Raw genomic sequence first — 25,306 nt, forward strand, 5'->3', positions numbered from 1 at the left:
ATGCTCTGTTCTCCATCTGTCTGGGTCAAGCAGTCCAAGCTAAAGAATTTCTCTGGGGCCTTGTTACTCTATCTGGATCCCTGATATTGTTTTCTGACCTGAGCCTGCGCGGCTCCTAAGCGTCATCACTTTTGACCCTCCGCTCGCTCGTTCGCACACTTCAGCCCAACACCCAAGATAGATGTAGTGTAGGTCTGCTGTGCAAGACCACTCACGTACATGTTTCTGTTACGGTAACCACATAGACAAATTTTCTTTTCTTTTTCTTTCTTCTGCTGGGAGAACTGGCTTGGTTCTACGTCTCCCCATCTGACCAGCTAGAAGCTGAATGACCTGAGCCTTCATGTCATCCATCGAAGCAAATCCCAACTCGGCGATACCTCCCCCGTCACCCTCGTCCGGCAGTCCAACTTCCCGCTCCTCGCTTGAGAAGAGCGAGTCGCCCATTTTTAACCCGGCCGGCACAGAGAAGCCGCTTGCTGCCGCTGAGAAGCTTCTCAGCGCCGTCAAGGATGTACGCCAGATCATAAGGCTCATCCAGTGTGGGGTGTGCTCTCGCGTACTCCAAGAGCCGGCCACTCTGCCATGCGGTCGAAGCCTTTGTAAGCACTGCATTCCCGCCACACATATTCGCACAAACATATCGTGGCCCGCGACCACGGGACGGCTACAAGGTTTCACATGTCCGTTTGAGGACTGCAAAAAGGAGCATGCATTGGGCGATTGCAGCGTCGATGTGACCTTGAACAAGGCATTGGCGCTGATCAAGACAACCATCGAGCAAGACCGAGACGTTACGGGAGTGTCAGATATTTCCACACGCATCGCAGTTCAAGACCCGTGGGATGTTGCGGGACTGTCCAGCTTAAAGGAAAAGGAGGATGACGCTTGTTTGCTGAAGGGTGGGCGCATCGTGTCGACCTATACGCTGGTGGAAACGGGCAGGCTTGGCTATGACGCCGAGGTGTCTTATACGACTTGTGGTGCTGGGGAGGACGAAGTGTCACAGATGGACGTGACAGCATTCACCCGATTGAAGGATTCGGCCAGAACCGAGATGGACTGCCAAGTGTGCTACGCGCTCTTCCTTGACCCCTTGACGACGGCATGTGGCCATACCTTTTGTCGCGTCTGCCTGCATCGAGTGTTGGACCACTCGGAACATTGCCCCATATGCCGGCGGGAGTTGTTGATACAGCCACAACTCAACCCAAACTCGTTCCCTTCGAACCAGCGACTCACGAATATCATTAACGGTTTCTGGGCTGACACCGTTGCGCTCCGGGCGCAAGCTGCGAGGCTGGAGCAGCAGGCCCAGGGCGAGTATGACGTTCCACTCTTTGTTTGCACAATATCTTTCCCAACCATGCCGACGTTCCTGCATGTTTTCGAGCCGCGGTACCGACTCATGATACGACGGGCAATGGATGGGAACCGCACCTTTGGTATGGTACTGTATACGCATCCAACCGAAGCCAACGGGCGTGCCAACTTTTTGCCCGTTGGTACGCTTCTTCGCATTGTCAACATCGAATTCTTCCCCGACGGCCGCAGCCTCGTGGAAACGGTAGGGGTTTCACGGTTCAAGGTTCTTAAGCATGCCTTGTTGGATGGATATATGGTGGGGAACATTGAGAAACTGGACGATGTTGGCTTGGCCGAAGAAGAGGCCACCGAGGTGTTCGAAACTATGCGCTCAAGGGGCGTCCAGAATTTCGCGCCGATCGATCACGCTGAAGGAGGATTGACGGAAACGACGGATGCCACAACAACTACCTCGGTCCAGACACCCCGATCAGCCGGTCACCCTTCACCAGCTTCTTTGACAATGGAGGAGCTAGATGGCATGGCGACACGCGAGCTCCTCGACTTCGGAGTAGAATTCGTGAGGCGCATGAGAAGCCAAAGCGTCGCCTGGCTTACAACTCGTGTTCTCGCGATATACGGCGAATGTCCCAACGACCCCGCCAGGTTCCCCTGGTGGTTCGCAAGCATCTTACCAGTGAGCGATGAGGAGAAGTACAGGCTTCTCGGGAGGCCCAGCGTTCGGGAGAGGCTCAAGATCTGCTGTCGCTGGATCGTGGTGTGGGAATCAAGCAGATGGTAAGCTTCTACCCCTTTCCGCGCACGGTCTCTCGCTCTCCCTCGCCATTGCCCAATGTCCTTCGTTCACATGGTAACACATTGGGCTAAGAATTCCATCTTCTTTTTGAAAGTTAAAAACGACGATTTGTTGACGGGTTACCTTTCTACTCTTCTCAGGTCTTTTACGGACTGCTCTGTCTTGTGACTCGCCTTGGTCGGCGGGCTCGCTGCCATGGTACTAGCCATGCTTGCCGCCGACGAGTACTATGGACAATAAACGAAAAGCAAAGAAAATACTACGGAAGCGGGATTCGTCTGCAGGGAGCAAAAGACCGCCCACGCTGCTTCCTGGAATCGTAATGATTTTGATTCATATTTCTTACGACTTGATGCTTGGCGTTTTGGGGAGTTGCAATGGGTTGGAAGGCTCTATCTCGTTGGAGATTTCGACCCTTTTTGTTTTCTTCGTTATCCCCTTTTCTCTCCGGTGGCCAAACCTTTCTGTTGGCCTCGGCCTGTCCCATTTGCTACTTATCATCGTCCGATTACCACACAAACCGATCGATGATGCGGTCTCCTCTGCATCATTCTCCTCCACAACTCCATCCATATATGCCTACATACAAAATACCTCGCATCGCACCCCTTCTTGTCGATACACGCACCATCCATTCATAGCGTTATATCATACTAGTGATACCAGCAATGCCCTCTGTATTTGCGAGATAGAGGGCCTCTTGCATCAGTACCCTGATTTAGTTGGATTTCATGTTATTCAGTCTGCATATTCTCATTATTTATTTTTCTCTTCATTTCCCGAACAGACTGTCTTGCGTATGTGAATATTGCTCTCTATAGTCGTGCGGCATGTTGGGAAGCTTCGAGGGCCCGCCAAAGATGGGGGAGAGTGGAGGCAGTGTAGTTGGGAAAATAAAGAATAAAATAAATCCATCAAACCTTGACTGATGAATGACGGGGACATGATCAACAGGTCAGTTATGTAGTGTTCTGGACCTTTTTGTAAACGGAGAAGCGTCACTCGGATCGGAGAGGGAGACCGACCTTGTCGGCCATGGCCGGTGGGACAAGGTCGTGCCATGACGCCTACATATCTACCCGGTTACCGCTTTTGGGAATTCCGAAAACGAATTCCCGGAATCATGACTGCTACACATTCCGGGTTACTGCCTATCGACTGTACCGGAAGCTTTTGGGCGACGGACATATACATGAACATTGACTGGGTACCTACGTAGCTACTATCCACTCGGCGACTGCTACAGCCATGATGCGATTGTTCAAGTGGTTATAGAAGCTGTCCCCGCTGCAACGGTACAGCCTGCAGAGAATTCGGCGAACTCGGCATCCATGGCAAGACTTGCCTTTTCATGAGTATCGATCGGCTCAGTCCGCGATACGTGAACCTCGTGCAAAACATGTATGTGGTATGAGCATGAAACCCTAGACCCGTGCTTTCACACCCGCCTCTGCCTGGACTGGGCGGTAACTTCGCGAAGAGTTGCACGTTCTCTCTTGTTGCACACTAGGTAGAGGCGGTTCTTCCCGGGGGAAAAATTATCAATGGATATACGGTTGTTTTGTTCTTGGTATTGTTTAGGTAGTGATATATGATTTTCCTTTCTTTTTCGGCTATGCAATCAAAAACGGCCCAATGACCCCTAACCTGACCTGGTGCCCCTCAAAACCCGGGATCGTGGGCGGCTGGATGCATTTGCTGCTCCACTCGCCACACTTACACATGCCGCCGCCTTCTTCATAGCCTTATTGGTGGCCGCCCGTTTGGGCCGGACCGAAATCGCCTGTTGTTCGGCCTTGCGCTTCTTCGTTTCAAGAGCCTCGGCCGTCTCGCGCTTCTTGATGGTGGCCGCCAGGCTCTTGATCCGCCTCTGCCAGTCCGAGTTCATAACGCGCCACATCTGCCGCCGGCCTGGCACCATCATGTCTTCGTACTCCTCGGCGCAGTCGTTGGGCGTCGGATGCTTCGTCATCCATTCGTGATGCCGCCTCAGCTCGCCCGAGCCGTTGGCCGGTAGGAGCTGGTGGCTCTCGATGCTCTGCATGGACTGGTAGAAATATTGCCGCAGGAATTCGTGGCATCTGGCTGTGCTCAGGACGTATAACGGTTCCCGAGACGGGTGCCGGTGGGGATAGTCATCGTGGCCATACTTCCAGGCCACCAGAGCCTCAATCGTGCTCTTGCCCCATTGAAGGTCTAATATCCTGGATAGCTCCCACTGTAGTTGGCCCTCCATGTTATATTTGCTCAAAAGGTACGTGTCAACCGTGCCCAAGCTGTTGACATTCTGAAGTGCTTTTGTATATGACCTCGTACGGGACGAAATAGTTGTCGGGTCGGCTAACCTCTCGAATGTCATGCGGTTCTCTCCGATGAAGTCGAGAGGAGCACGTTCTAGAGCTTTTTGATAGTCAGCCGTGCTATAGAACTCCTTTAGACCCGGCCGAGGAATCCGCGGGTCCGTCTTGCGTGCTGCCAAAGCTGTTTGGAGCTCTTGCATGGCCTTTTTGATATCTTTGCTGTCGAGGCACGCTTGCAGACATTGGTCGTATCTCGATGAGCACCCTACGGAATCCTTGAGGTTGAACTGGACGTCCAACATGGGCAAATCCCACCACTGTTGGCTTCCCCTTTCGAGACCAATGCTGCCATCCCGAGACAGCGCCGCGTCGATGGAATCCCGGATTTCCCGGAGCAGCTCGCGCTCGAGCTTTTCAGGGTCCCGCTCGTACATCCAGTACGAGCTGTTTGGTGTGACAAGCATCTTGACCTCCCGGAGGTCCCGGCAGTGAGCCAGGAGTGCCATCATGTCATGATTAACGTTTTCATCGAAAGTGTGAATGAACGGCTTCCATGCCGCGACGGCGGCCAGCGTGATCCTCCGGATGGCATCGCGGCGCTCTGGAGTCAAGGCCGCGAGGAAGACGTGGATATCGCGCTGAGATGCCAGCTCGAACTCGTTCACACGGTAGAAAATCGGCAGTGCATTCAGCTCATTGTGAATGGCCCTGCAAGTCCTGTGCAAGCTGACGACGGTCAAGTGTTGCGTCTCGGTGGATTTGTAGACATGGCCGGCGTTTCCATGGTGGGCATGGACAGGTGCGCGGCGGGCATCTCCCCAGGTGAACTTGTTTGATCTGGCAATGGTCTGCCTCGGGGTCACGGGCTTGTCCAACGCCACAGAATACTCGTATATGATTAGGCGCAGCTGAGGGTAGAGTGAGCATTGGCCGCTTTCCACGGATATGTTTCTCGTTTCCGAGTCCATAGACTTACCTCTCTTGGAAGGTGCAAGAGCAAGCTGTCCTTTGAATTCCTTTCTGTTAGCAGACTGTTGGCCAGCACGAAGTCGCCAGACGTCGATATGTCAACCACGTTCCCGGCGAATGAAGACATGGCGAGCGGGTGTATATGTGAATGTAGTCGGCAGAAGCGGCGGTTCGGGTATCTCAAACAGCCACTCTAGTTACAGACTGCTGGTGCTTCTCAGGATGAATCAAACAACCGGCCGAAGCCAAGAACTTGTGACGATATGGCAAGGTCAAGATGATGCTGGTGGTGATGATGATGGCTCCACACGTCACCGGGGTAGGCGTATCACCATGAATTGCTGACTGTATGAAATGGGTCGTTGGCAGTGAAGTATAATGATGATGATGCCCAATGGCCGGTCTGGCTGTGTGAGCGTGGGAAATTTTCTGGTTGTGGTTGAGTGTATGTGCGTATGTCTTGCAGGTTGAGACAGAACAGGACAGAGCAGAGCAGAACCGAGCAGAACAGAATTGAAGAGAAGTCTGGGTTAACGGCCAACGATGCAAGCCGAGGAAGCCGATTGATTGAATTTGAATTCAAGCCAGGTCATTTCGTTTCCGGCTACTTTTTGATGTCACTATTATCGAGATTTTGGTGAGACCACGTGAGAGAGAGAACATTACATGATCATCTCGTTGGGGAAGTGGCACCTCGAGAATTAATAAATACATCCGTCCGTCTTACTTTTCCCCCGTCTGTCTGCGGGAGGAGGAGTCTAGGAGGAGGTGGACTAGGCACTCGGCAGGCAGAGAAGGGATTGATTGACTTCCGCCAGAGCTCTTTTTTCCCCTGCTAGGATAGGTGCGTGTAGCCTTTTTTTTTTTGTCTGGCATTTTGCTGGTTCCAGTCTGGACTCTGGACAGGATCCAATGATCCAATGGATCAATCAACGGAGGGGGCATTGGCGATTGGGGGGGGAGACTGAGTGGTAAGGGCCCCGGCAGGCGCAAGGCAAGGGCGCCGGCAACAAGCGTTAGTATGAAGTCTAATTGTAGCTTCCCAAATTGGGCATATGAAACCCGCTATCGTCGGTGGGACGGAAACAACGTCAGTAGCTGTTACAGACTTCAGCATCCTCTCGTCGCGTCCCCTCCCCCTCGAGGCCTCGACTCTGCCTCGACCAGCAAACCAGATATACCGAGCCCGATTGGATAGCCAGGCCCAGACAGTCCGGACGACGCAGAACGCAGATCCCTTCATGAGTCGCACTGCGGCACTCCACCACCCCACGACAGCGGCGCTCCTGGCCCGGCCACGATATGCGCCCAGGACCAGCACTACTTACTCAACTAATAGACCGATCTAGAGCCTGTGCAACGCCATCAAGCGACGAAAGGGATAATAAGTATGCTGCCGCTACCACCACCTGGAAGCCGAGGTTAGCCTGCCTGACAAGCAGAAACACGAGAGTACCAAGATAACATCGATGACCCAGAATGAAACATCTTCGAGTCAGACTCGCTCCCTACAGGAACAAATATAAGGTCAGGTCGGGTCGGGTCAGTCAGGCAGGCAGGCGTATACAATGCTGCTGCTGACTGAGTACTTGCACCATCGCCCGCCGAACCAGGGCCCCCCTCCTCTGCACATCAATGGGTAAATTGGTTTTTAATAAGCATCGGATGGGACTTTGGAAAAATGGTTTCTACCATTCCACGGTATCAGTCCCGACCGAGCAATTGAACCTGACACTCCCAATCCCAGCTTTCTTTCTCTGCCCGAAGACTTCGCATCGTCCTGCCTGGCAAGGGCCGCCTTGGGGGAACTTGTGACAATGATGAGAACGCTTTTTGGTCTGATACAAGCTACATAACATAATGCTGCCCGGATTCCGGCACTCAGCGGCTCCTTCTGATTCCCTCCCCTATCCCTATTAGACGCCTGTCACAAGGTCGGGTTCGGTCTCTCCAGAGAGTTTAGCCTGGCAGGCCAGGTTCGGTAGTTTAACCTTGGGACTATCTCGGCCACATCTGGCGCCAATCTATCCTGGGACGACCACATTGGGCACAACTTGCGTCATTATCATTGATATATTAAAGCCACATATTACTTTAGGCGAAAGTGTATCTAACCAGCATAGCTATTTGAGGAACAGGACCAAGACAAGGCAACGCCGACAGAGGCCGCCACCGCCGCCATTGGTACACTAGGACGAACCGCTGTTGTCCTTGCAGCTGAAAGCCTTGTCGATCTCGCCCCTTGCGTACGCATCGATGATATTCTGCACCACGCCGTACGTGCCGCCGATGGTCAGGAACACGGCGAGTCCGATCATGAGCCAATTGAGGTAGTAGACGATGACCTGCCAGTGCTTGCCCGTGCGGTAGTGCCCATGGTCGTAGATCCAGAGGTAGCCCGGCAGGCCCAGGGCCAAGGGCGCGAAGGTGAGACTGCCGGCGAGGGCGAGCAGGTAGTTGAAGATGGGGATGCCGGACGCGATGAGGAAGCCGATGATGGACATGCCCCCGTGCAGCTGAGCCAGATGGACCAGTGCACCACCGAGTTCTTCTGCAGGTGCGCCGAGTTGCGCAGCATGCGCACGAAGATGTACTTGGCCGCGACGTGGATGTACAGGCAGGCGCTCACCAGCAGGCCGATGATCCCAACGCCGTACGCGACCTTCTTGATGGTGTCGCCCGCGGAACCCAGCGAGGGGGACGCCACCCACTTGCCGCAATAGCGGTACACGACCAGGCTGAAGGACAGGTACGCGGCCGTGACGATTCCCATGCAGAGGTAGACGGCCTTGTTGTAGTCGCGCGGCCGCTTCATTTCGGACATGACGGGCAGGAAGGCCGACGTGCCCGCACCGGAGCAGAAGATGGTGGCGACCGAGGTGATGGCGGCCACGAAGCTCGGGTTGCCGATCACATGGTAGCCGAAGTCGTAGTCTCCGGTCTGCGGGGCCGCGGCAGGGCGGTCGCGGGTCGTTACTCCCACGCTGCAATTAACGAACCGAAGCCGTATTAGTCAAAGGCGCAGCAGCGGAGCGGAGCAGAATGGTAGGGAGATCGGGGGATGAAACCAGACGAAAAGAGGGACTGTAGAACTTACACGACGATGAAGACGGCAATGAAGACGGAGAAGAAGCCGACCCACGTCAGCCAGGCGATCTTCTCGAACTTGCGGGCGCTCGAGAGGATGAAGACGAGGGCGGTGGCGACGAGCATGAAGCTGTTGGTGCAGAGGGCGTGGCCGCTGAGGGCGTTGAGGGCGACGGAGGCGCCGAAGATGCCCGAGGCGCCGACAATCGCAAACGTGACGAGGAAGAAGACGCCCACCACTTCGCGGAACCACTTGCCGCCGACGACCTCGGCCATGTCGGCGATGGAGTGGCAGCCGGCGTGGGCGTTGCGGAAGTTGCCCTGGACGATGGCGCAGTAGGTGTTGAGGAACTGCCAGCCCAGGACGTTGATGGCGCCGGGGAAAGCGCCGAGGACGTACATTGCCGAGGGGATGGTCAGGACGCCGGTAGCGAAGATGACTATTTGTAGGGACACAAAGTTAGTAACTAACGGTGTCGGATTGCTTAAAGTCTACCGTATATGTATGCACATGGTAGGTTCCATAAGGTAAGGACAGGCTTACTCTTGAGGAAGATGACGGATGCATGGACCCAGGAGACGGTGCGGAAGTCGACTTGGCCCTCCTGCCGCTTGAAGACTTCGAAGGCGTCGTCGGCGGGCTCGATCTTGACGGCCTCGCCCTCGATGGAGCCGCTGCTCCGGGCGGGGGCGGGCGATATGGTGTCGCCGCCATGCTTCTCTGATGCGGTCATGGTGTTGGATATGGTTGTGTGGTATATATATATATCTAGACAGAGTTCTCAAATCTGCAAAGCAAAAATGATTGTCTGGCCACTGAAAGCAAGGCCAAGATGTGTCACAGCCACTAAGTGAATGAGTGTGTGCGAGACCCCTCTGGCTGTTAGTGGTGGTGGTGGTCGTGGCGATGATGATGATGATGCTGGGACCAAACTGTCGGGATGTGCCTCTTCACTTATAGAAAGTTTCACGATCCTACATTTCCTGCTGCAAAACGGGGCCGAAGCTTATCATCACCATGCATGAAAGGTAGAAGCAGCGCCCTACGAGCCAGCCAGCAGGTGGTCATGATAACAATTCTGCAGGGGCTCTCTCTTAGAGATAGGGCCTGCCTGGGTCGGCAGGTCGAGTCCCCACGAAAAAAAGAGGCCCCATACTAGCAGAGAGAGAGAGAGAGTCTGGGGCAAGTGGGCCAAGGGCCAGGCGCCGGTATCTCTAAACGAACCAAGCTACGACGTAGTCGGCTCCATGCCAAGTGGGTATATTTGGTGGGACGGACGGTTGGAGTAACGTTGGTAGCGGTGGTACATGGTTGATGGTAATCTTGTTCGGTGGTAGATAGCCGGGAAGAGGAGGAGGAGGAGGAAGAGGAGAGGAGTTGGGGTCAAATGTGATGGGTGGCAGTACGGATAAGGGTACTCCAATGCGACATCTAATCAATCGCTCAATGCTTGTCTCCAAAGATGTGCGATACAATTCTCTCCAACTTTTGGTTATTGATCTTGCATACTCCAACAACGAGCGAGGTCCAAACAGCTAGGAAAGTTATGAGATGCTGGTCTCCAAGATACGGACGGGGGCCATTTCCCTCCAACTTTTGGTTGGTAGTGACATCGCTCGCTATCGATAGGGCCAGGTGATAGGTATCCTGAGAGATACCCCAATATACGCGTACCTCTTCTCCAACTCGCGACGATAGACAGGATTGATAGACGCGTGTTCCCTCCTACCACAGTCGCGACATAGTCTTGGAACCTCTCCAACACTTTACCACTGGACCCCTATACGCGGTCACCTGCTGTGGCAGGTTTTGCCCCGAAACTGGGCGGTAAGCTAGCTATCTGTTCCTGCTCCAATACCCAATACCTACCTAGCACGTGTGTTGGCGTACCGAGTGGCCGGCTCCCTATCCCGTGTTTCCGTATCTATCTGGCATCCTACTTGCTTACCTACTTCTTCATTGCACGATACTGGTGTTACTGAGTGAGATAGGCGCAATCGCGGCTATGTAGCTGACTGTGACCCCAAATGCTACCTCACCCCACATGCGTAGGTGACGACCAAGGGTAGCGAGATAGCGTGCAGTACGATCGAAAGACGACAATCAGGTGATCTGGATAATATGCACGGTAATAGTAGGATTGCATCATAGGGGTCCAACTCTTGTTGCCTTGGGGTCGGTGATCGTGCCGAATGCCGCTGTCTCTTGGCAAGCCGATATATCGGGGCCAGCAGGATTACAAGGCAAACACAGCATATTGTGTCTGGCTTAAGAGCACAGCTTAGGAACAAATAAGTACATGTAGATTATATACAGAATGTAGCTAGATCAAGAAAGCATGGCTAGTATTAGCTCATCCCCTGCCCGGTCACGACTTGAGCATCGCCCCTGGCTTCGCCGGCATCACCGCACCATCTGCCGGTGTGTTCTTGCTCTTGAAGTCATCACAGATCTGCTCCATCGTCACAAACTCCACACCCTCATGCTTCTTGAAGTGCTCGATCAATCTGTGTTGCAGGAAGTAAGCGTCAGTCAGTCTCCGATGTTCGAACTTTACATATAGCTTGTTGGAGATCTTCTCAGTAGCTTACCTCTCATGCATCAACAACACCTGCGGCCTCCCCGACACGTCCGGATGAATCGTAATCGGGAAGATAAACTCATCGTACTCCCGGTAAAAGTAATCAAACTGGTCGCGCCAGAGGTTTTCAATATCGCGCGGGTTGACGAAGCCGTGGCTGTTGGCGGCGCCCTTGATAAACATCATGGGCGGCAGGTCGTCAATGTACCAGCTGGCCGGGATCTCGACGAGCCCCGTCTCCTGTCCTTTCACCAGGGGCTTCATCCAGGTTTCGGCTTTTTGCTTGTAGTCGATGTTGGTCCACGTGTCGCCCGTGCGCAGGTAGTAGGCCTGGCAGTCGTGGTGGCTCATGCTGTGGTCGTACTCGATGCCGTAGTCGAGCAGGAGCTGCCCCCCTTCTTTACTGCATTCCCACCTGTTGGCGGAAATTAGAGAAACTGCTGCGACAAGGGTGGGGGGAATCATGGTCTATACGTACCAAGGCGCAACACTACCGCGCGGCGGCTTGCCGGTGAACTCGGTAAGCATCTTGTATGTCTTATCGAGCACGTCCCTCTGCTGCTCAATGCTCATGTCCGACGGGTTCTCATGAGAGTATCCGTGCAGGCCAATCTCATGCCCGGCATCCCGGACAGCCGCCATATCCTCGGGAAACGTCTCCAGACTGTGCCCGGGAATGAACCATGTGGTCTTCATGCCGTACTTGGCGAACATCTTCAAAAGGCGCTGGACACCAATGGTGCCGGCAAAGAGACCTGTTCCAATCCATTAGTGACCGAGTCCACAGAAATCTGGAGGTATGATGGTGTATACCTCTGCTGATATCGCTCGTCGACTCTTCACCTCCATAGGAGCCAAGCCACCCGGCAACGGCATCCACGTCGACACCATAGCTGATCAGAACTCTCTTCTTGCCCATTTTGGTGGTTTATGCAAAGGCGGATTTGAATATGGTCTCTGCGCAGCAAATTGAAGACTACAGAAAACACAAATGAGTTGGTGATTTGACGATCTGAACAACGTCTTACAATATCTCCAATGGCGTCTCTCGGGACATTAGTACATGTAATACTAAACGGCTATCAGGGGTCTAGTATCTGCGGGGTGCGTGGGTGATTGCGGGGAACGTGATAACATGACACAACAGAAGCTGGTGTATCTTCGCACATGATAGAACGTCCCGAAGCCCAATTGGCATTAAAGGATCGGGATTCGGGATGGATCTCAGTAGTTTGTCGATTAGATAGTGACTATGCAGGCAGGTGGATACCGATGGAGTTGGAGACTTGAGCTGATGCTGAAAGAGGAGGGGTTAGATATTGGGGTCAAGATATTGGAGACTGACCCAGCAACCCCAAACCACCGCCTCCAGCTATACCAGCGCGTCCAGCAAGGAATCTACTTGCAATGAGACAAGCGAGTATGATTGATAATGGGGTATTCAGGAACACCTGATCCAAATTCCATAGTCCGAATGTGGCAACTTGACCATGCCCACTTACAGTAGTTCGATGACACTTGCGTGTTGGAGTCGGGGAAGATCATCTCCAACTCCCGAATCCGGAAACCGGTTGGAGAGAGCACAGCCAAGAAAGGCCACGCTCAACCCACTACTTGGCTATGTAGGCACGGGTAGCATATACCTTCCAAAAGGGGAGTAAATCAATAGAGAGGAACGATTTGATTCGTTTTATTCGCCCCTTGACTTATTCTTTGTCAGCTCGGTGTGTCTTCGTGCTGAGCCGAGCCGAGAGAACCTGGATGGGGCGTCCGTAATGTAAGATTCGTAAAAGAAAAGCATACATTACCTTCTGGTTGATTTGGGCTTCGTCCTCGATCACCTCAGTCCCAAGTGAAACCAAGCTACTGCCAGTGCACATCATTGCCGCCATGTCAGTCTTTTTCAAGGAAGTGGGAGAGTAAGTATAGCCGGTCGAAGGAAGTCGTCAGAGGCGTTGAGCTAACCAGATGCTAGAGCCAACCCAGTCAAGAAGGGCGACGCCGAGGACTTGTTGAAAGACCTTGGTGTAAAGATTGACCCAAAAGATTCGGATGATTATCACCAGCTTCTGGCTGCCGTACATGACTGTGCCGAGCAACTGTTAGAGCTACCAGATTATCAACCTGGGCCCGACTTGAAGAAATATCCTCGAGAGAACTTACACGTTCCTACCGAGTCGGAACAAGTCTATGGCCATGCGTGGGCACACAGGTTCCTCATCAAGGGGGACCAGTCGAGTAAGCTCTTGGCCGGTAAATCAGTGTGCTTGAAAGACTGTATTGCGGTGGCTGGCGTACCTCAATTCTACGGCAGCGATGCTTTCCCTGCGTGGACCCCATCGACAGATGCCACTGTGGTGACGCGCGTTCTTGATGCCGGCGCGGACATTCATGGCACAGCAGTCTGCGAAAGTTTCTGCAACTCCACGTCTTCATTTACAAGCGCTCAGGGCACTATCGAAAACCCGTATAAGGAAGGCTATTCGGCGGGTGGGAGCACATCAGGAGGTGCTGCGTTGGTTGCTGGAGGGCTCATGGATCTTGCTCTTGGTACCGACCAAGGTGGCTCGATACGAGTGCCATCGTCCCTCTGCGGATGTACGTTCTAACCCAGCCTTGAGATATACCATGATGTTTCAGCTGACCAGATTTCTAGGTGTTGGTATCAAGCCAACCCACGGGCTAGTCCCATATACCGGCGTAACCTCTGGGGACGCCGTCGATGACCACGCTGGCCCTTTGGCAAGAACGGTGCTAGAAGCTGCGGCGTGTCTCGATGCCATCGCAGGCTATGATGATATAGACGACAGATCATTGGGCTCCGCGGCGCACGGTAGCTTCAGATTTCTCGAGTCGATCCAATCCGCGGACACGTCCCCATTGCCTCTCTCTGGACTTAGGATAGGTCTCCTCGCCGAAGGGTTTGACCAGCCAGTTGTTGATTCACGGGTAAAAACCACAGTACTCGCCGCTGCTAAGAAATTCGAGCAACTGGGTGCAACTGTTGAGGAAGTTTCCGTCCCTGAGCACTTGCAGGGGCCACTCATCTGGACTATCCAGCAGCGGATCTCCGGGGCTGCAGGCGTCCTTGGCCAGGCCCACGGGCGAAGGGGGCTCTCTCTCACGGAGTTTGAGCAGGCCCGCCTGCCGTGGACTGCCGATAACTTCGACAAGCTGTTTCCCTCGACCAAGAACACAGTTATAAACGGCATCTATCTATCCAAAAACTTTCCTGGCCTCTACGGCAAGTCCATCAACATGGCGAGAAAGATCCGGGACGCTTACCAACGGGCTTTCGAGAAGTACGATGTCTTGGTCATGCCCACGACACCGTATGTTGCCCCGAGACATGGATCGCGGGAGTCACCCCGGTCGTGTTTCGAGCCTAGCATCGGGCTGACATCCAACACGGCCGTCTTCAATGTGACAGGTCACCCGGCCATGTCAGTCCCGGTCGGGTTCGCACCGGCGAAAGAAGACCCCGACGTCCTTCTTCCTGTGGGTATGCAGCTCGTAGGTGGATTGTGGCAGGAGAAGAAGATGCTGAAGGCTGGCCGGGCTTGGGAGAGCAACTTTGACTGGAAAGAAGCCAAGTCACGACCGAGTCAAGCACCCGTCTTGACCAACGACGGTGTGAAAGACGGCCTGCCCAATGAAAAGGCGATGGGGTTGGTCAATGCCAATGTCAATGCCAACGGGAAGCGGCCACTTGAAGTTGATATCACTACTAGGGAAGTCGCGGGGGTGTTGGCTGCCTAGAGACGATGAAGTTGCTTCGATTGATTTACTGTTATTTTTAGATAGCCTAGCCCATTTCCAAATAGACCAACATCCTCTGCCTGCCCATCCTCAATTGAGCATCTGATCAACATCGCCCGGCTTGGCTTCTGTCCCTCTTGCCCTCCAAGGCAGTTCATTCGATCTACGAGAACTTGCTCAACCCCAAAACTGAATGCGTCTCACTATCCCATGTTGCCTGCTTTTCACTTTGGCCAGCCACGACAGGTATTCCTTGCTACAGGTCTTCCCAAGCAAGTTTCTAAGTTTCTATTTTTATTTTTATGCATCAGTTTTATATTTTTTTCAAAATACAGCATTACTGCCACATCATACAGGCAATCAATTGATCGTATATCCGCCGTCCACAACCAATGCATGCCCTTGGATGAACGAGGCTTGGGGTGAGCATAGGAACAGGACGGCATCAGCAACCTCATCGGGCGTCCCCATTCGCTGCATCGGGGCAATATTGATGGCAGGCTTCAATCTCTCCGTCACCTCCGCCGACCCTGTCGTCATTGGCGTCTCTATCACTCCCGGACAGACGCAGTTAACTCTGATCCCGTCTTGAGAGTAATCTATGGCATCAGACCGAGTCATGTTGATGATCGCTGCCTTCGAAGCGCAATATGGAGCTACAGAGGCGTCAGTCGCTCGCTTGATGCTTGTACGAACCCACCCTCCAAACTCACCTGCTTTCGGCCGCGCAACAACACCCAGTTGCGATGCAATGTTTACGACAGCGCCTCTCTGCTTGGGATGCTCCGAAAGGGGCTCCTGCTGCAGCATCTGTGATAGGGCTGCCCGAGATGAGAGCCATGTGCCTTTGTAGTTGACCTTGTTGATCAAGTCAAAGGCCGAGGCTTTGGTCTCATGGGATCGAAGGTTTTCTCCCAGAATGCCTGCACAGTTTACTGCATAATCAACGCGAGAGAAGGCTTTGGAGATGTCTGCAACAAAGGAGCTGACGAAGTCCTCATCTGATATATCACCGTCACGACTATTTATCTGGGCTTTGGGGTTGATTTTGAGGATGGCATCCCGCGTGCTGTCCAAAGACGTTTTGTTGATATCGGTTATGGCGATGCGCGAACAGCCGGACCGAGCAAACGCTTTTGCCACAGCAGCCCCAATTCCTGGAATTGCATGAGTCTCGGGACGCCAAACAGTCGGCAAAAAGGGGACTCACCAGTCCCGCCAGCTCCGGTGATGTACGCAACACCAGGAAGTCTGAAGACGGCGCCAGCCATGGTTTCTTATTGTGTTGTTGATCAATTGCAATCTTCAACTCTACAGTGCCCAGATGCGTTTCGTACGGAACGATCACGATAGTATCGACGGGTTTAACGCTGGTTATCTACTTCCGGGTAAGCAGTCAGGCTGGTATCAGTGTCAACCGCGAACCAGCCACTCGGCCCAGGTCGGGCTTGTTACCCCAATTAGACAAATGGCCTTTTACGTTACGAATCTCCATACAATGACGGTCATCTGCCGACATCGTGCCCTTCTCATTGACCAGTGCCCACTTAGGCCAGATAAAAAGAAGTGGAGAAGCAGTTGTTCGCGAGTCATTGACCACTGTCGGCTATCTGGGAAATATTGGAGTGAAAGCGGACACTACCCCACTCGACGATCGTCAAGAGCGAGCCGAAAGCCCCAAGGCAGCTTTAAGTCCCCATGCTCCCTCCACTTTCATTCTAACTCATCTCCAACATCTCCATCCTTCTCCTCCTCCAACATGGAGGCTCAGACGACTTCAGCCCAGCGACCCGGCGGCGGCGGTGCCAGCAACGGGCGCAGACGTCGTGGAGCGGCCGCCGGAGGGGGAACGCACACATGCCCACATTGTGGCCGGACCTTCAAGCGTTCCGAGCACAAGGAGCGCCATGTGAGGACTCGTCAGTTTTACCCCGGATTTTCCACTTGTCAATCTACCCCAGATCCCAGAGTCATGTCATGGGCATGGCACGACACGTCAAAGCTTTGCCCGCTCGCTCTAATTCCCTAGTGGGAATAAGATGGGATATACCGAGGCTATGACCATTTTACGCGTTGGCAGTGTAACAATGGCGAACGCACAGGATAAACACAACATGAACATCTGCGCGCATTTACGCAAATGGCTATTTTGCTTATCCCTGATGCTACCCTGAGCGAACATGACATTGGCCCGATTCGAGGCTGCAGAACGCTGATCGACCGGCAGACACCAAGGAGAAACCGTTTATTTGCCACTGCGGAGCTGCATTTACACGACGGGACTTATTAACCCGCCACCAGCGAATCGCCTTGCATGAGAAGACGCCGGACGGGCCACCGGATAATGCATCCGACAAAGGCCACCAAACATCAGGAGTCGATGATATGGCAGCCGCCGCAGCCGCCGCATCATTATCGGGAATGAGTATGAATCCGTGGGCGCATCAATCACAGCAGCCATTGGGCGCCAATGGCTATCGGACCGACCCAAGGTTGGAAGACCCTCAGGGTATCATCGGCCAACCCTACCAACAACCTCTCCTGCCTCAGGAGTACTATGAGAATGGTGAGTGCGGAAAGCGAGACGCGACCTGATTTGGGCGAGCCTTTACTGATGAGTCCTTCCGGGGTTATCGATCAGGCCAAGATATGGCCGGGTTTGACCAATTCCGAGAATTTGCGAACTTCCTAGATGGCGTTGGGCTGCCGGCGGAATGGAGCCCGTATTTTCAGCCGGACACGGAAAACGAAATGCTAGATCCCGAATTAAGGGATTCCAGGCCCGAATCGGACCTGACGGCCCCCAACGGACGAGCTGGTACTCCGTTCAGTTATTGGCTCCCGTCGGCTCCGGAAAAGAGCAAGCTCTCGGAAGGCCAATCGGAACACAGTAAGTGCCGACTATTTTCTTTGCCGAGAGCGTTTGGCGCGTCTCCCTCACGTACCGAAAACCCGACCCTCCTGCAACTTGCTTGAAATTAATAACACCGTTCCCAAGGTATCCATGTCCAGAATGGCTATCGAGTTGCAACGTGACGCTTCTTGGCTACATGGAGAAGCAAGCTTGTCATATATCTGGTACACTCCAACATGGGTGTACTGAGGAGCGGCGCCGAGGGCTCGGCTGCACAAATGTTTATATGAACAAAAATGGGAATAGTTGCGCTGACTTTGCTGTTCTCTCTCCAAAGAACCTCGTGGTGTAGAGACGGTCTCGACGCCGTTCAGAGTGACGGAGGACCAACGTGACTGTCTGGCTTCCCACTTAGAGTCCTTCCGAGATGTCATAGATGCCGACTTTGTGCTGCCGTCGCGCCATGCCCTCACGAGATACGTAACCTCGTACTTTCAAGGCTTCCACTTGCATATGCCATTCATCCACCAGCCAACATGGATGATGCACGAGACCGCGCCAGAGCTCGTATTGGCGGTTGCCACCATGGGCTCGCAGTACTGTTTTGAACACCGCACTTCGGAGAGGCTGTTTCGAGCCGGAAAAGCCGTGTTGATGGAAAGACTGCTCTTAGAAAACTCGCGTTTCGGCCCCAAGACCAAGACATTCCTGAACATCCATAATTACTGCCCGGTAGGTGGTGCCGACTGCAACTCACACATGGATGGAATAGCTCGAGATCGCGGACCCTGGGCGCCCATTGACACGGTTCGTGCTCTGGTGATCCTAATGGGCTACGCAACCTGGGAACGAAACGAGAAGTTCGTAGTGGAGGCATTCTCCTTGCAAAGTCTGCTCGTACAGGTGCTACGCGATATTGGATTGGATGAGGAACCAGAAACGGGAGGCATATCTGACCCAAAGTCGGCTTGGCTTGCCTGGGTGCACCACGAATCGGTCCGGCGCACCAAGCTGATATCGTTCACATTCCTTCACACCCACAGCGTGGCCTACAACGTGTACCCGGTACTGCGCAGTAACGAGATCCACCTACGGCTGCCTTGCTGCACGGCAGAGTGGAAGGCGCTCTCCCCGGCGCAGTGGCAACTGGCGAGATGTGAGACACGCAAGGAACAGCTCAACTTCCAAGATGCACTGTCGTCTTTGCTCAGGTTTGCCGATGGCACGGCGCCTCTGGACCCGATACCAACGCCCCTGGGCAACTATGTGCTGCTGCATGGTCTGCTCCAGAGGATCCATATTGTGCGAGACTTGTCGCTTCCCATCATGGACCAGTCGGCTTCCCTGCCTCCTGAAGAAGTCAATAAACTAGAGTAAGTCATTTCACTTGGTCAATGTCTTATTACCATATATACCACATACGTGTGCTTAAACTTCCTTGTCCTTCTTTTGCTAGGCGCGGCCTACGTTCCTGGACCACAGGCTGGCAACAAGCCCCCGAATCAAGCCTCGACCCCAACAACGAGAACGGCCCCATCCCGTTCACCTCGAGCTCCCTGCTGGGTCTGGCCTACGTCCGCATCTACCTGAATCTGGGCCCCTACCGCCAGCTCGAGACGCGCGACCCGGCCCGCATCGCGCGCGCCCTGTGCCGCGCCCCCAACGTCGAGCGCAGCGACGGCGTCATCTCGGCCCTGCTGTACGCGGCCCATGCCCTCAGCGTGCCTGTCCGCTTGGGGGTCGACCGCGTCGCCCGTAGTCAGGCTTTCTTCTGGAGCGTGCGGCATTCGCTTTCGGGGCTGGAGTGTGCGGTGTTGTTGAGCAAGTGGTTGCTCTCGCTGCAGGAGTCGGGCGTGGATGTGCCATTGACCGGTAAGAAGCTATCTGCATTTCTTTTGACCCCCTGCCTCCTTAATCTACATCTGGCCAAAAGAGGCGAAGTCAGTCAATGTTTGCTAATATCGGAAGCCACGACGACAGACAGCGAAGACCGCATCCTGCACTGGATCCGCTGCATCGTCGAAGAAGCCTACGCCGTCGTCGACTTCGACGACGACAATAATAATAATGGCTGCAGTGGCGAGGAGGAACTCGACGTCCCGACCGAGCCCGGCAGCCTCAGTCTCGCCGTGCTCAAGATCTGGGCCCATTTCTTCAAGAGCAATACCCAGTGGCCCTTCATCAACATCATCGGCAAGAGTCTGGAGAAGTACCGCGAAATCCTCCAGCGCGGGGCCGCCGTGGCCGTGGCGGCCAACGGGACCAGCAATAACAACACTATTACCAACGGCACCGTACAACCGGCGGTGGCCGTGCCGCCGATGGTGGTGCCCGTGCCCGTGCCCGTGCCGACTTTGACGAGGATGGCGTCGGCGGCGACGAGTACTGGATGAGGCTTGAGGATTGACTTAAGGTCGCACTTAGTACCTGAGCACAGCAAAGGGAGTGGGTCAACAGGAGAGCAGGCCGATATCAACCGCTACCTGTCTGACAAGGTTGGAGATATTGCTGATATATGAACCACAGGTGAGTCCCGGCGACGCCCCTTTTCTTCATTGGCATGAAAATATATTGCTTACCCATTACTGCATAGGCGAAAGAAGATAGCAAAATGGCAGTCGCAATGTGTACCTTTCGAAAAAGGACGGGCAGGGTGAGGAAGGGATTCGAGGGGAGAGAAGAAAAAGAAAAAAGAAAAAAAACGAAACCCGAAAGGGGGCAGGCAGCATATAGAGTCGGGACAGGCGAAAGACCAGAGGCGTGTGTGCAAACACCAATGTTTAGTCAAATGCATATATGAAATCAATTAATATACCCCAAGATTAGAAGGATGTGGCGGGTGTTGTTGTTCTTCCATGCTGTTCATCTCTAGCTTAGGGCCATCGATCGTCACGAAGTGATTTTTGCCCCACGCATGATCCTCGCCGCGTGGCAGAACTATGCAGTGGATGTTCAATGATAGCAGGTTGCCTCTACATACCATTTTGATCTACATGCAAGTACCTGATCCCACCAAACCCTGAACCTTCAAGCACTTCAAAAACGCCTCCCATCGTTCCTACCCAAAGTTCCTTGCCCTTTGGTACCTTCCGGACAAAAACTTGGCGCGAGCTGCGAGTGACTCACCATCTATCTTATCTACCCAAGCCGAGGACCTATAAAGGAAAAGTTTGTTGGGAGTCAGCCACTGAACAGACTGCTTCCTCGGACCATCATAGCCACTGGGGCACTTTTTTATCATCATCCCCAAGAGGGTCGGATGTGACAACAGGTGTCCGAATAATCCTTTGAATCCCCTACCTTTGGCATCTGAGAAACGTCGTCACTGGGTGGTTCCAGGCGGCGTATCAATCGTCAGTGGGAGAGGGTCAAACACGGGGGAAATGATGACAAGCCAGGCCATCCGAAAAGTCCATCGGTGTTTGCCGTGAACAGGAGATGTGCCTCGGCCAGACTGATTTCCGAGAAAGCAAAGTGTTGGTCGGTCGATCAAGTGTGACACCAGGGCAAGGAATGTTGGCCCGGTGGAGAGGGTGGAAGGTGAGATTCATCCACATGGACAGGAACGGCTTTGCAATGCTTGGGTCTAGACACTGGCGACTGCCTGTGTACATAGCTTTGGGCGTGTGCATCTTGTCTTCCATGCAAAGTCGGCCATGACTACCTATTACGGTACGCACCCGAATGTAAAGAAGTCGATTCCTCATCAAGTGTAGCTGGAAGCCGTATCTCCACCGAACAACGTCACGAGAACCGGTCATGGGAAAGCAGCCAAGCTAGCAGCACTCCAGGCGGCAGGAGCCCACACAAGGCTGCCTGATGCGATGCAATTGAACCTCCACGACTTTGATGTTGGCCAGGCCAGGATCGAGGTGCAGAAAGGAGCAGTTGCGCATATGGGCCTATGCTGGCGCGCCTTATTAAACAGCCCGCAATGCGAGCGAGCGGGGAGGCCGGGGCTTCCCAAGGCGTAGTGGTATTGTCCTGAATGGGACGACTTTGCTTGCAATGGGAAGCCAGATTGAAAGTGCAACACTATATCGCTACTACCAAGCCCTTACTCGAGATGGAGAATGGAACGTCGTGGCCTGGGATCATGCTTTGCCGGCGGAGCTCATCACGTTCTGAGTTCTGGATGACGATGTGTATCCTGCCTAGTCCACCTCTATTCGCTCCGCTGTCATGTCTCAAAGTCAAGAATCATAACCAATGGAATATACATGTGGCTCGGATTTTTGTGGCTTGTTGTTTGCTTGCTTGTCGGCTTTGTATCCTAGTCCCTCTCCCTTTTCCTTTGATCACCTGAAAGGGCGGCTTCTGGGTTACACTTCCACCCTCGAAACCACTTTTAGGCTTCGTTCGAGATTTTGCCACCAATCCCAAAGTAAACCGAGTTGCTTCATTAGTTGAAATACTCCTAATTCAGCGTGCCACTGTACTACTACTCCTTAGAAGCGCCCGCAGCCCCTTTGACCCCTCCCAACTTCTGCTGCATCGTAGACGCCACCACGTCCGCAAACTTATGCACCGACTCCTTGACGTTCTCGTAGCTTTCAGAGATGGTCATCGGCTCCTCCGATACCATCGTCTTGTTGGCGTTGTTGTCATCGTTTGTAGCCTGCTGCTCAGCCCCGTGCGCTGCCGTATTTGAGGTTCCTTCTTCCCCCTTTTCCTTCTTTTCCTTCTCCTCTCCACCACTCTTCTCCTTCTTGGCCTCTTCACCCTTAGCCATGGCGGCCGCCGCCGCCGCCGTCGCTTCCGGCGTCGGCGTACCAATATCGCTGCCCCTGCCGCTCTCATGGCGACCCCCTCCCAGATGCATCCGCTCCAGCGCCTTGACTGTCGCCGCGCTCGCCTTGTTCATCCCCGAGGACGCGAGCCCCGGCAAACTGCGCCCCGCCGCGAGGATCATCGAGTCGTCGCCAAAGTACTTCTCCTTCTCATTCACGAAGCGGGTCAAGTACGCCGTCTTCTTGGGCGGGCGCGGGCGGCCGTCAGCGCCGTCATCGGGGCCGCGATGCCGATTCTCGGCGCGGATGCGCTCAATCTCGGCCTCGAAGGCGCGGTCGTACAGATTGAAGTCGATGCCCGTGGGCGAGTCCGACACAATGTCCGCGGGCGTCTCCGCGTGGTTGAACTCGTCACGGCCGCCGAGGCCGATGCCCAATAGGCGGGGCGAGTGGTCGGTGGGCTCGTGCGCGTGGCCCTTCTCCCCTGGGGGAGTGTCGGATCCTCCTCCTCCCCCTCCGGCTTGAGATGCCATCCAGGCTTTGCGAGCCTCGACGATGTCGGCCGCCTCCTCTGCGACGGATTTATGCCGAGGCCGGCCCGTGGGAGGGGGTGTTGACTGCTCCCTAGGCTCGGGTTGTTTCTGTTCGGTCTCTTTCTTTTCGGGCTCTTTGTGTTCGGGCTCTTTGGGAATGTAGGAGTCATTCCATGCGACCACTGGGTTACCAGGTTGGTAATTAGGATGGTAATTAACAGGAGCACTGGGGATCTGTAGCGTCCTTGGCGTCCGCGGCGTCCTAGAGCCAGGGGTACTGGGACGACTCCTGGCCAGAAGTCCCTTGAACTTGTTGATGGCCATCATCTGCCCAATTGCGTTAGCCCGGCACTTTCTCTAAAGGTTCCGTGGGAGCAGCTTACCACCGTGAGCATGTTGCTCATCTTTGGTGTGAAGGCATGGTTGACTTCTAGGTCGTTGGGCAATTCGATCATGTCAGAGCAGTTCTCCACCTCAGATAGGAGAGGATCGCTGCCGTTCAGAGTCACCCACGGATGTTCCTACCATCGTCAGCAAACCCCCCAAACAGCATGCAAGCTATAGAAAGTTGAAGGCTCACTCTTATCTCCGACATGCATATCCTCGTGCTCGCATCCTTGTCGAGGAGCCGAGTAATCAGATCCCTGAACTCCGGCTCCTCGTCTTCAGGGATTTCCGGTTGATCGTTCCGGATCGCCTCGTACATATCCAGCACATTATCTCGCTTGTAAGGCAGCTTGCCGTACTTGAGGCAGTACAGCGTTACACCCATGGCCCATATATCTGCCGCTTTGCCCGAAACGTCCCCGTGCCTCACTATGCAGAGCTCGGGCGGCAGGAAAGCCGGCGAGCCCGCAGACTTGGCCGTTATCATGGTATCGGGCTTCTCAAAGATCTCCGAGACACCGAAATCGACAATCTTCAGGACGTCGTCCTCAGTAAGGAGTAGGTTGTCCGGCTTGATGTCGCGATGTATGACTCCCTGTGCGTGCACTGCAATATCTTGGTCAGAACCCCACGGTCTGGGTCGTTATATCAAGCAAAGCACGAATAGCACTTACAGTACTCGATACCCAGAATTAGATCGCGGAACCAATGCCGGCATTGTTCTTCGGGATAAGGGTCAGCGCGATCGTCCAAGCCGACCTTCATGACGACGCCTTTCTTGCACATCTCCAGCACCATCCATAGGGAGTCCTCCTCGGGATCATCCAAGACCTCGATGAGCTGCACCAGATTCGGGTGGTTTAGCTTCTTCATGATGGCGATCTCCTCCCGGATCAGGAACAGGGCGTCCTTAGCCTCGGCGGCGTCGTGCTGGCTGAGCTGCTTCATGTGCGCCGGCCAAGGGCCGGGGCCACGCCCTCCGCGACCTGCCGGGGAAGCGGCCGGGCCTCGCCGCGCCGGGAGGTCGCCTCAGAATATTGGACTGGGCTCTCTTCCGTAGTCGGGATTTGGAGAACTCCTTGATAGCCTAGACGGTAACATGGTAAGCCTCGTAGACCAAGTGCCAAGAACCACTCTTGCCCTGTCCAAGCCAAGCCATGCTTTGTTGCGCCATTGGGCATGGTGGATGGCTCAGTTTGGGGATTATTTGGGAAATTGTCTCGTACAAATTCGGCTCCGAACTGGTCTGTCGCAACATGGACAGCCCCGTAGGAGCCCCTGCCGATCTCCTCGCGAATGATGTACTGGTTTATTCGGAGCTTGGTGCCGTCGGCATCGTCGCTAGTGTATTCGGACCGTGCGTTGAGGGTTTCCTGTGGTAGTTCTTAGTCAAAGTCCCTGCCTTGTTTCTTTCTCTTGGCGTGCAGCGGCCGCTCCCAATTTTCCCAAGTCGAAGCGACCTGCACGAAGCTTCGAAAGCTTAGCAAAGACTGTACCCACCTTGACCTCGCGATGCTGAGAGGGCGTCCGCTTGTGGTGTCGCAACGGGCTTTGGTATTGCTGAGCAGCAGGGGCAGAGCTAATATTGCAATTGGCATATATCAGCGATGTGTTATGATCAGAGTGCAATGCACTATGGCCCAGGGTGCAATGCGAATTTATCAAATGCAAATGCGATGCGATGCGGGGTGGTGGTCGTGGTCGTGGCTGAAGCGGGACAGATAACGAGAGCTATCCATAGACCTGGGCTGGGCTTACATGTGCGCCATGAGCGAGGGCCGCCGCTCCTTGGCAGGAGAAGCACCATCTGCCTGGATGGAAATGGTCGGAGAGGCGAGGAGGGTCTTGATGTCTGGATTCGCGCCATGGCCGACTTCTCGTGAGCTCGTCGTGTCGCTTCGTGTGCGTTCGTTGGGCGGCGGTGCCTCGAGCGTCGCGGTTGGAGGGGCAGTCGCCGCGACGGGTTCCGTCATGGTTGCGGAG

At 54.2% G+C, this 25,306-nt stretch overlaps 8 protein-coding genes across 8 annotated transcripts; 3 read left to right on the forward strand and 5 right to left on the reverse strand.

Annotated features, from left to right (window-relative positions):
- Positions 1–343: 343 nt before the first annotated feature.
- PG986_008359 (PUA-like domain-containing protein) lies at positions 344–2,107 on the forward strand (the record flags this gene model as incomplete). Its single annotated transcript, XM_066844581.1, has 1 exon — positions 344–2,107. The coding sequence occupies one exon, from the start codon at positions 344–346 to the stop codon at positions 2,105–2,107; it is 1,764 nt and encodes a 587-aa protein (XP_066700693.1).
- A 1,276-nt stretch (positions 2,108–3,383) lies between these two features.
- PG986_008360 (uncharacterized protein) lies at positions 3,384–5,518 on the reverse strand (the record flags this gene model as incomplete). Its single annotated transcript, XM_066844582.1, has 3 exons — positions 3,384–3,467; positions 3,843–5,330; positions 5,399–5,518. 3 exons carry the CDS (start codon positions 5,516–5,518, stop codon positions 3,384–3,386), a joined length of 1,692 nt encoding a protein of 563 aa, XP_066700694.1.
- A 2,062-nt stretch (positions 5,519–7,580) lies between these two features.
- Positions 7,581–9,212, reverse strand: PG986_008361 (transmembrane amino acid transporter; the record flags this gene model as incomplete). Its single annotated transcript, XM_066844583.1, has 4 exons — positions 7,581–7,907; positions 7,931–8,375; positions 8,489–8,918; positions 9,023–9,212. 4 exons carry the CDS (start codon positions 9,210–9,212, stop codon positions 7,581–7,583), a joined length of 1,392 nt encoding a protein of 463 aa, XP_066700695.1.
- Positions 9,213–10,847: 1,635 nt separating this feature from the next.
- PG986_008362 (uncharacterized protein) lies at positions 10,848–11,979 on the reverse strand (the record flags this gene model as incomplete). Its single annotated transcript, XM_066844584.1, has 4 exons — positions 10,848–10,986; positions 11,071–11,475; positions 11,539–11,815; positions 11,874–11,979. 4 exons carry the CDS (start codon positions 11,977–11,979, stop codon positions 10,848–10,850), a joined length of 927 nt encoding a protein of 308 aa, XP_066700696.1.
- Positions 11,980–12,950: 971 nt separating this feature from the next.
- On the forward strand, positions 12,951–14,819 carry PG986_008363 (amidase; the record flags this gene model as incomplete). The annotated part of the gene is made up of 3 exons (XM_066844585.1): positions 12,951–12,979; positions 13,036–13,658; positions 13,717–14,819. 3 exons carry the CDS (start codon positions 12,951–12,953, stop codon positions 14,817–14,819), a joined length of 1,755 nt encoding a protein of 584 aa, XP_066700697.1.
- A 360-nt stretch (positions 14,820–15,179) lies between these two features.
- PG986_008364 (uncharacterized protein) lies at positions 15,180–16,090 on the reverse strand (the record flags this gene model as incomplete). Its single annotated transcript, XM_066844586.1, has 2 exons — positions 15,180–15,976; positions 16,030–16,090. The coding sequence occupies 2 exons, from the start codon at positions 16,088–16,090 to the stop codon at positions 15,180–15,182; spliced, it is 858 nt and encodes a 285-aa protein (XP_066700698.1).
- A 488-nt stretch (positions 16,091–16,578) lies between these two features.
- Positions 16,579–20,066, forward strand: PG986_008365 (uncharacterized protein; the record flags this gene model as incomplete). Its single annotated transcript, XM_066844587.1, has 5 exons — positions 16,579–16,738; positions 17,047–17,385; positions 17,512–17,709; positions 18,011–19,046; positions 19,130–20,066. 5 exons carry the CDS (start codon positions 16,579–16,581, stop codon positions 20,064–20,066), a joined length of 2,670 nt encoding a protein of 889 aa, XP_066700699.1.
- Positions 20,067–22,114: 2,048 nt separating this feature from the next.
- Positions 22,115–25,296, reverse strand: PG986_008366 (uncharacterized protein; the record flags this gene model as incomplete). Its single annotated transcript, XM_066844588.1, has 8 exons — positions 22,115–23,263; positions 23,320–23,457; positions 23,517–23,929; positions 23,998–24,257; positions 24,298–24,410; positions 24,550–24,696; positions 24,824–24,956; positions 25,082–25,296. The coding sequence occupies 8 exons, from the start codon at positions 25,294–25,296 to the stop codon at positions 22,115–22,117; spliced, it is 2,568 nt and encodes an 855-aa protein (XP_066700700.1).
- Between the last annotated feature and the right edge of the window lie 10 nt (positions 25,297–25,306).

The sequence above is a fragment of the Apiospora aurea genome, assembly GCF_038362705.1.
Source record: "Apiospora aurea strain CBS 24483 chromosome Unknown utg000005l_segment0_segment0, whole genome shotgun sequence".
Taxonomy (NCBI): domain Eukaryota; kingdom Fungi; phylum Ascomycota; class Sordariomycetes; order Amphisphaeriales; family Apiosporaceae; genus Apiospora; species Apiospora aurea.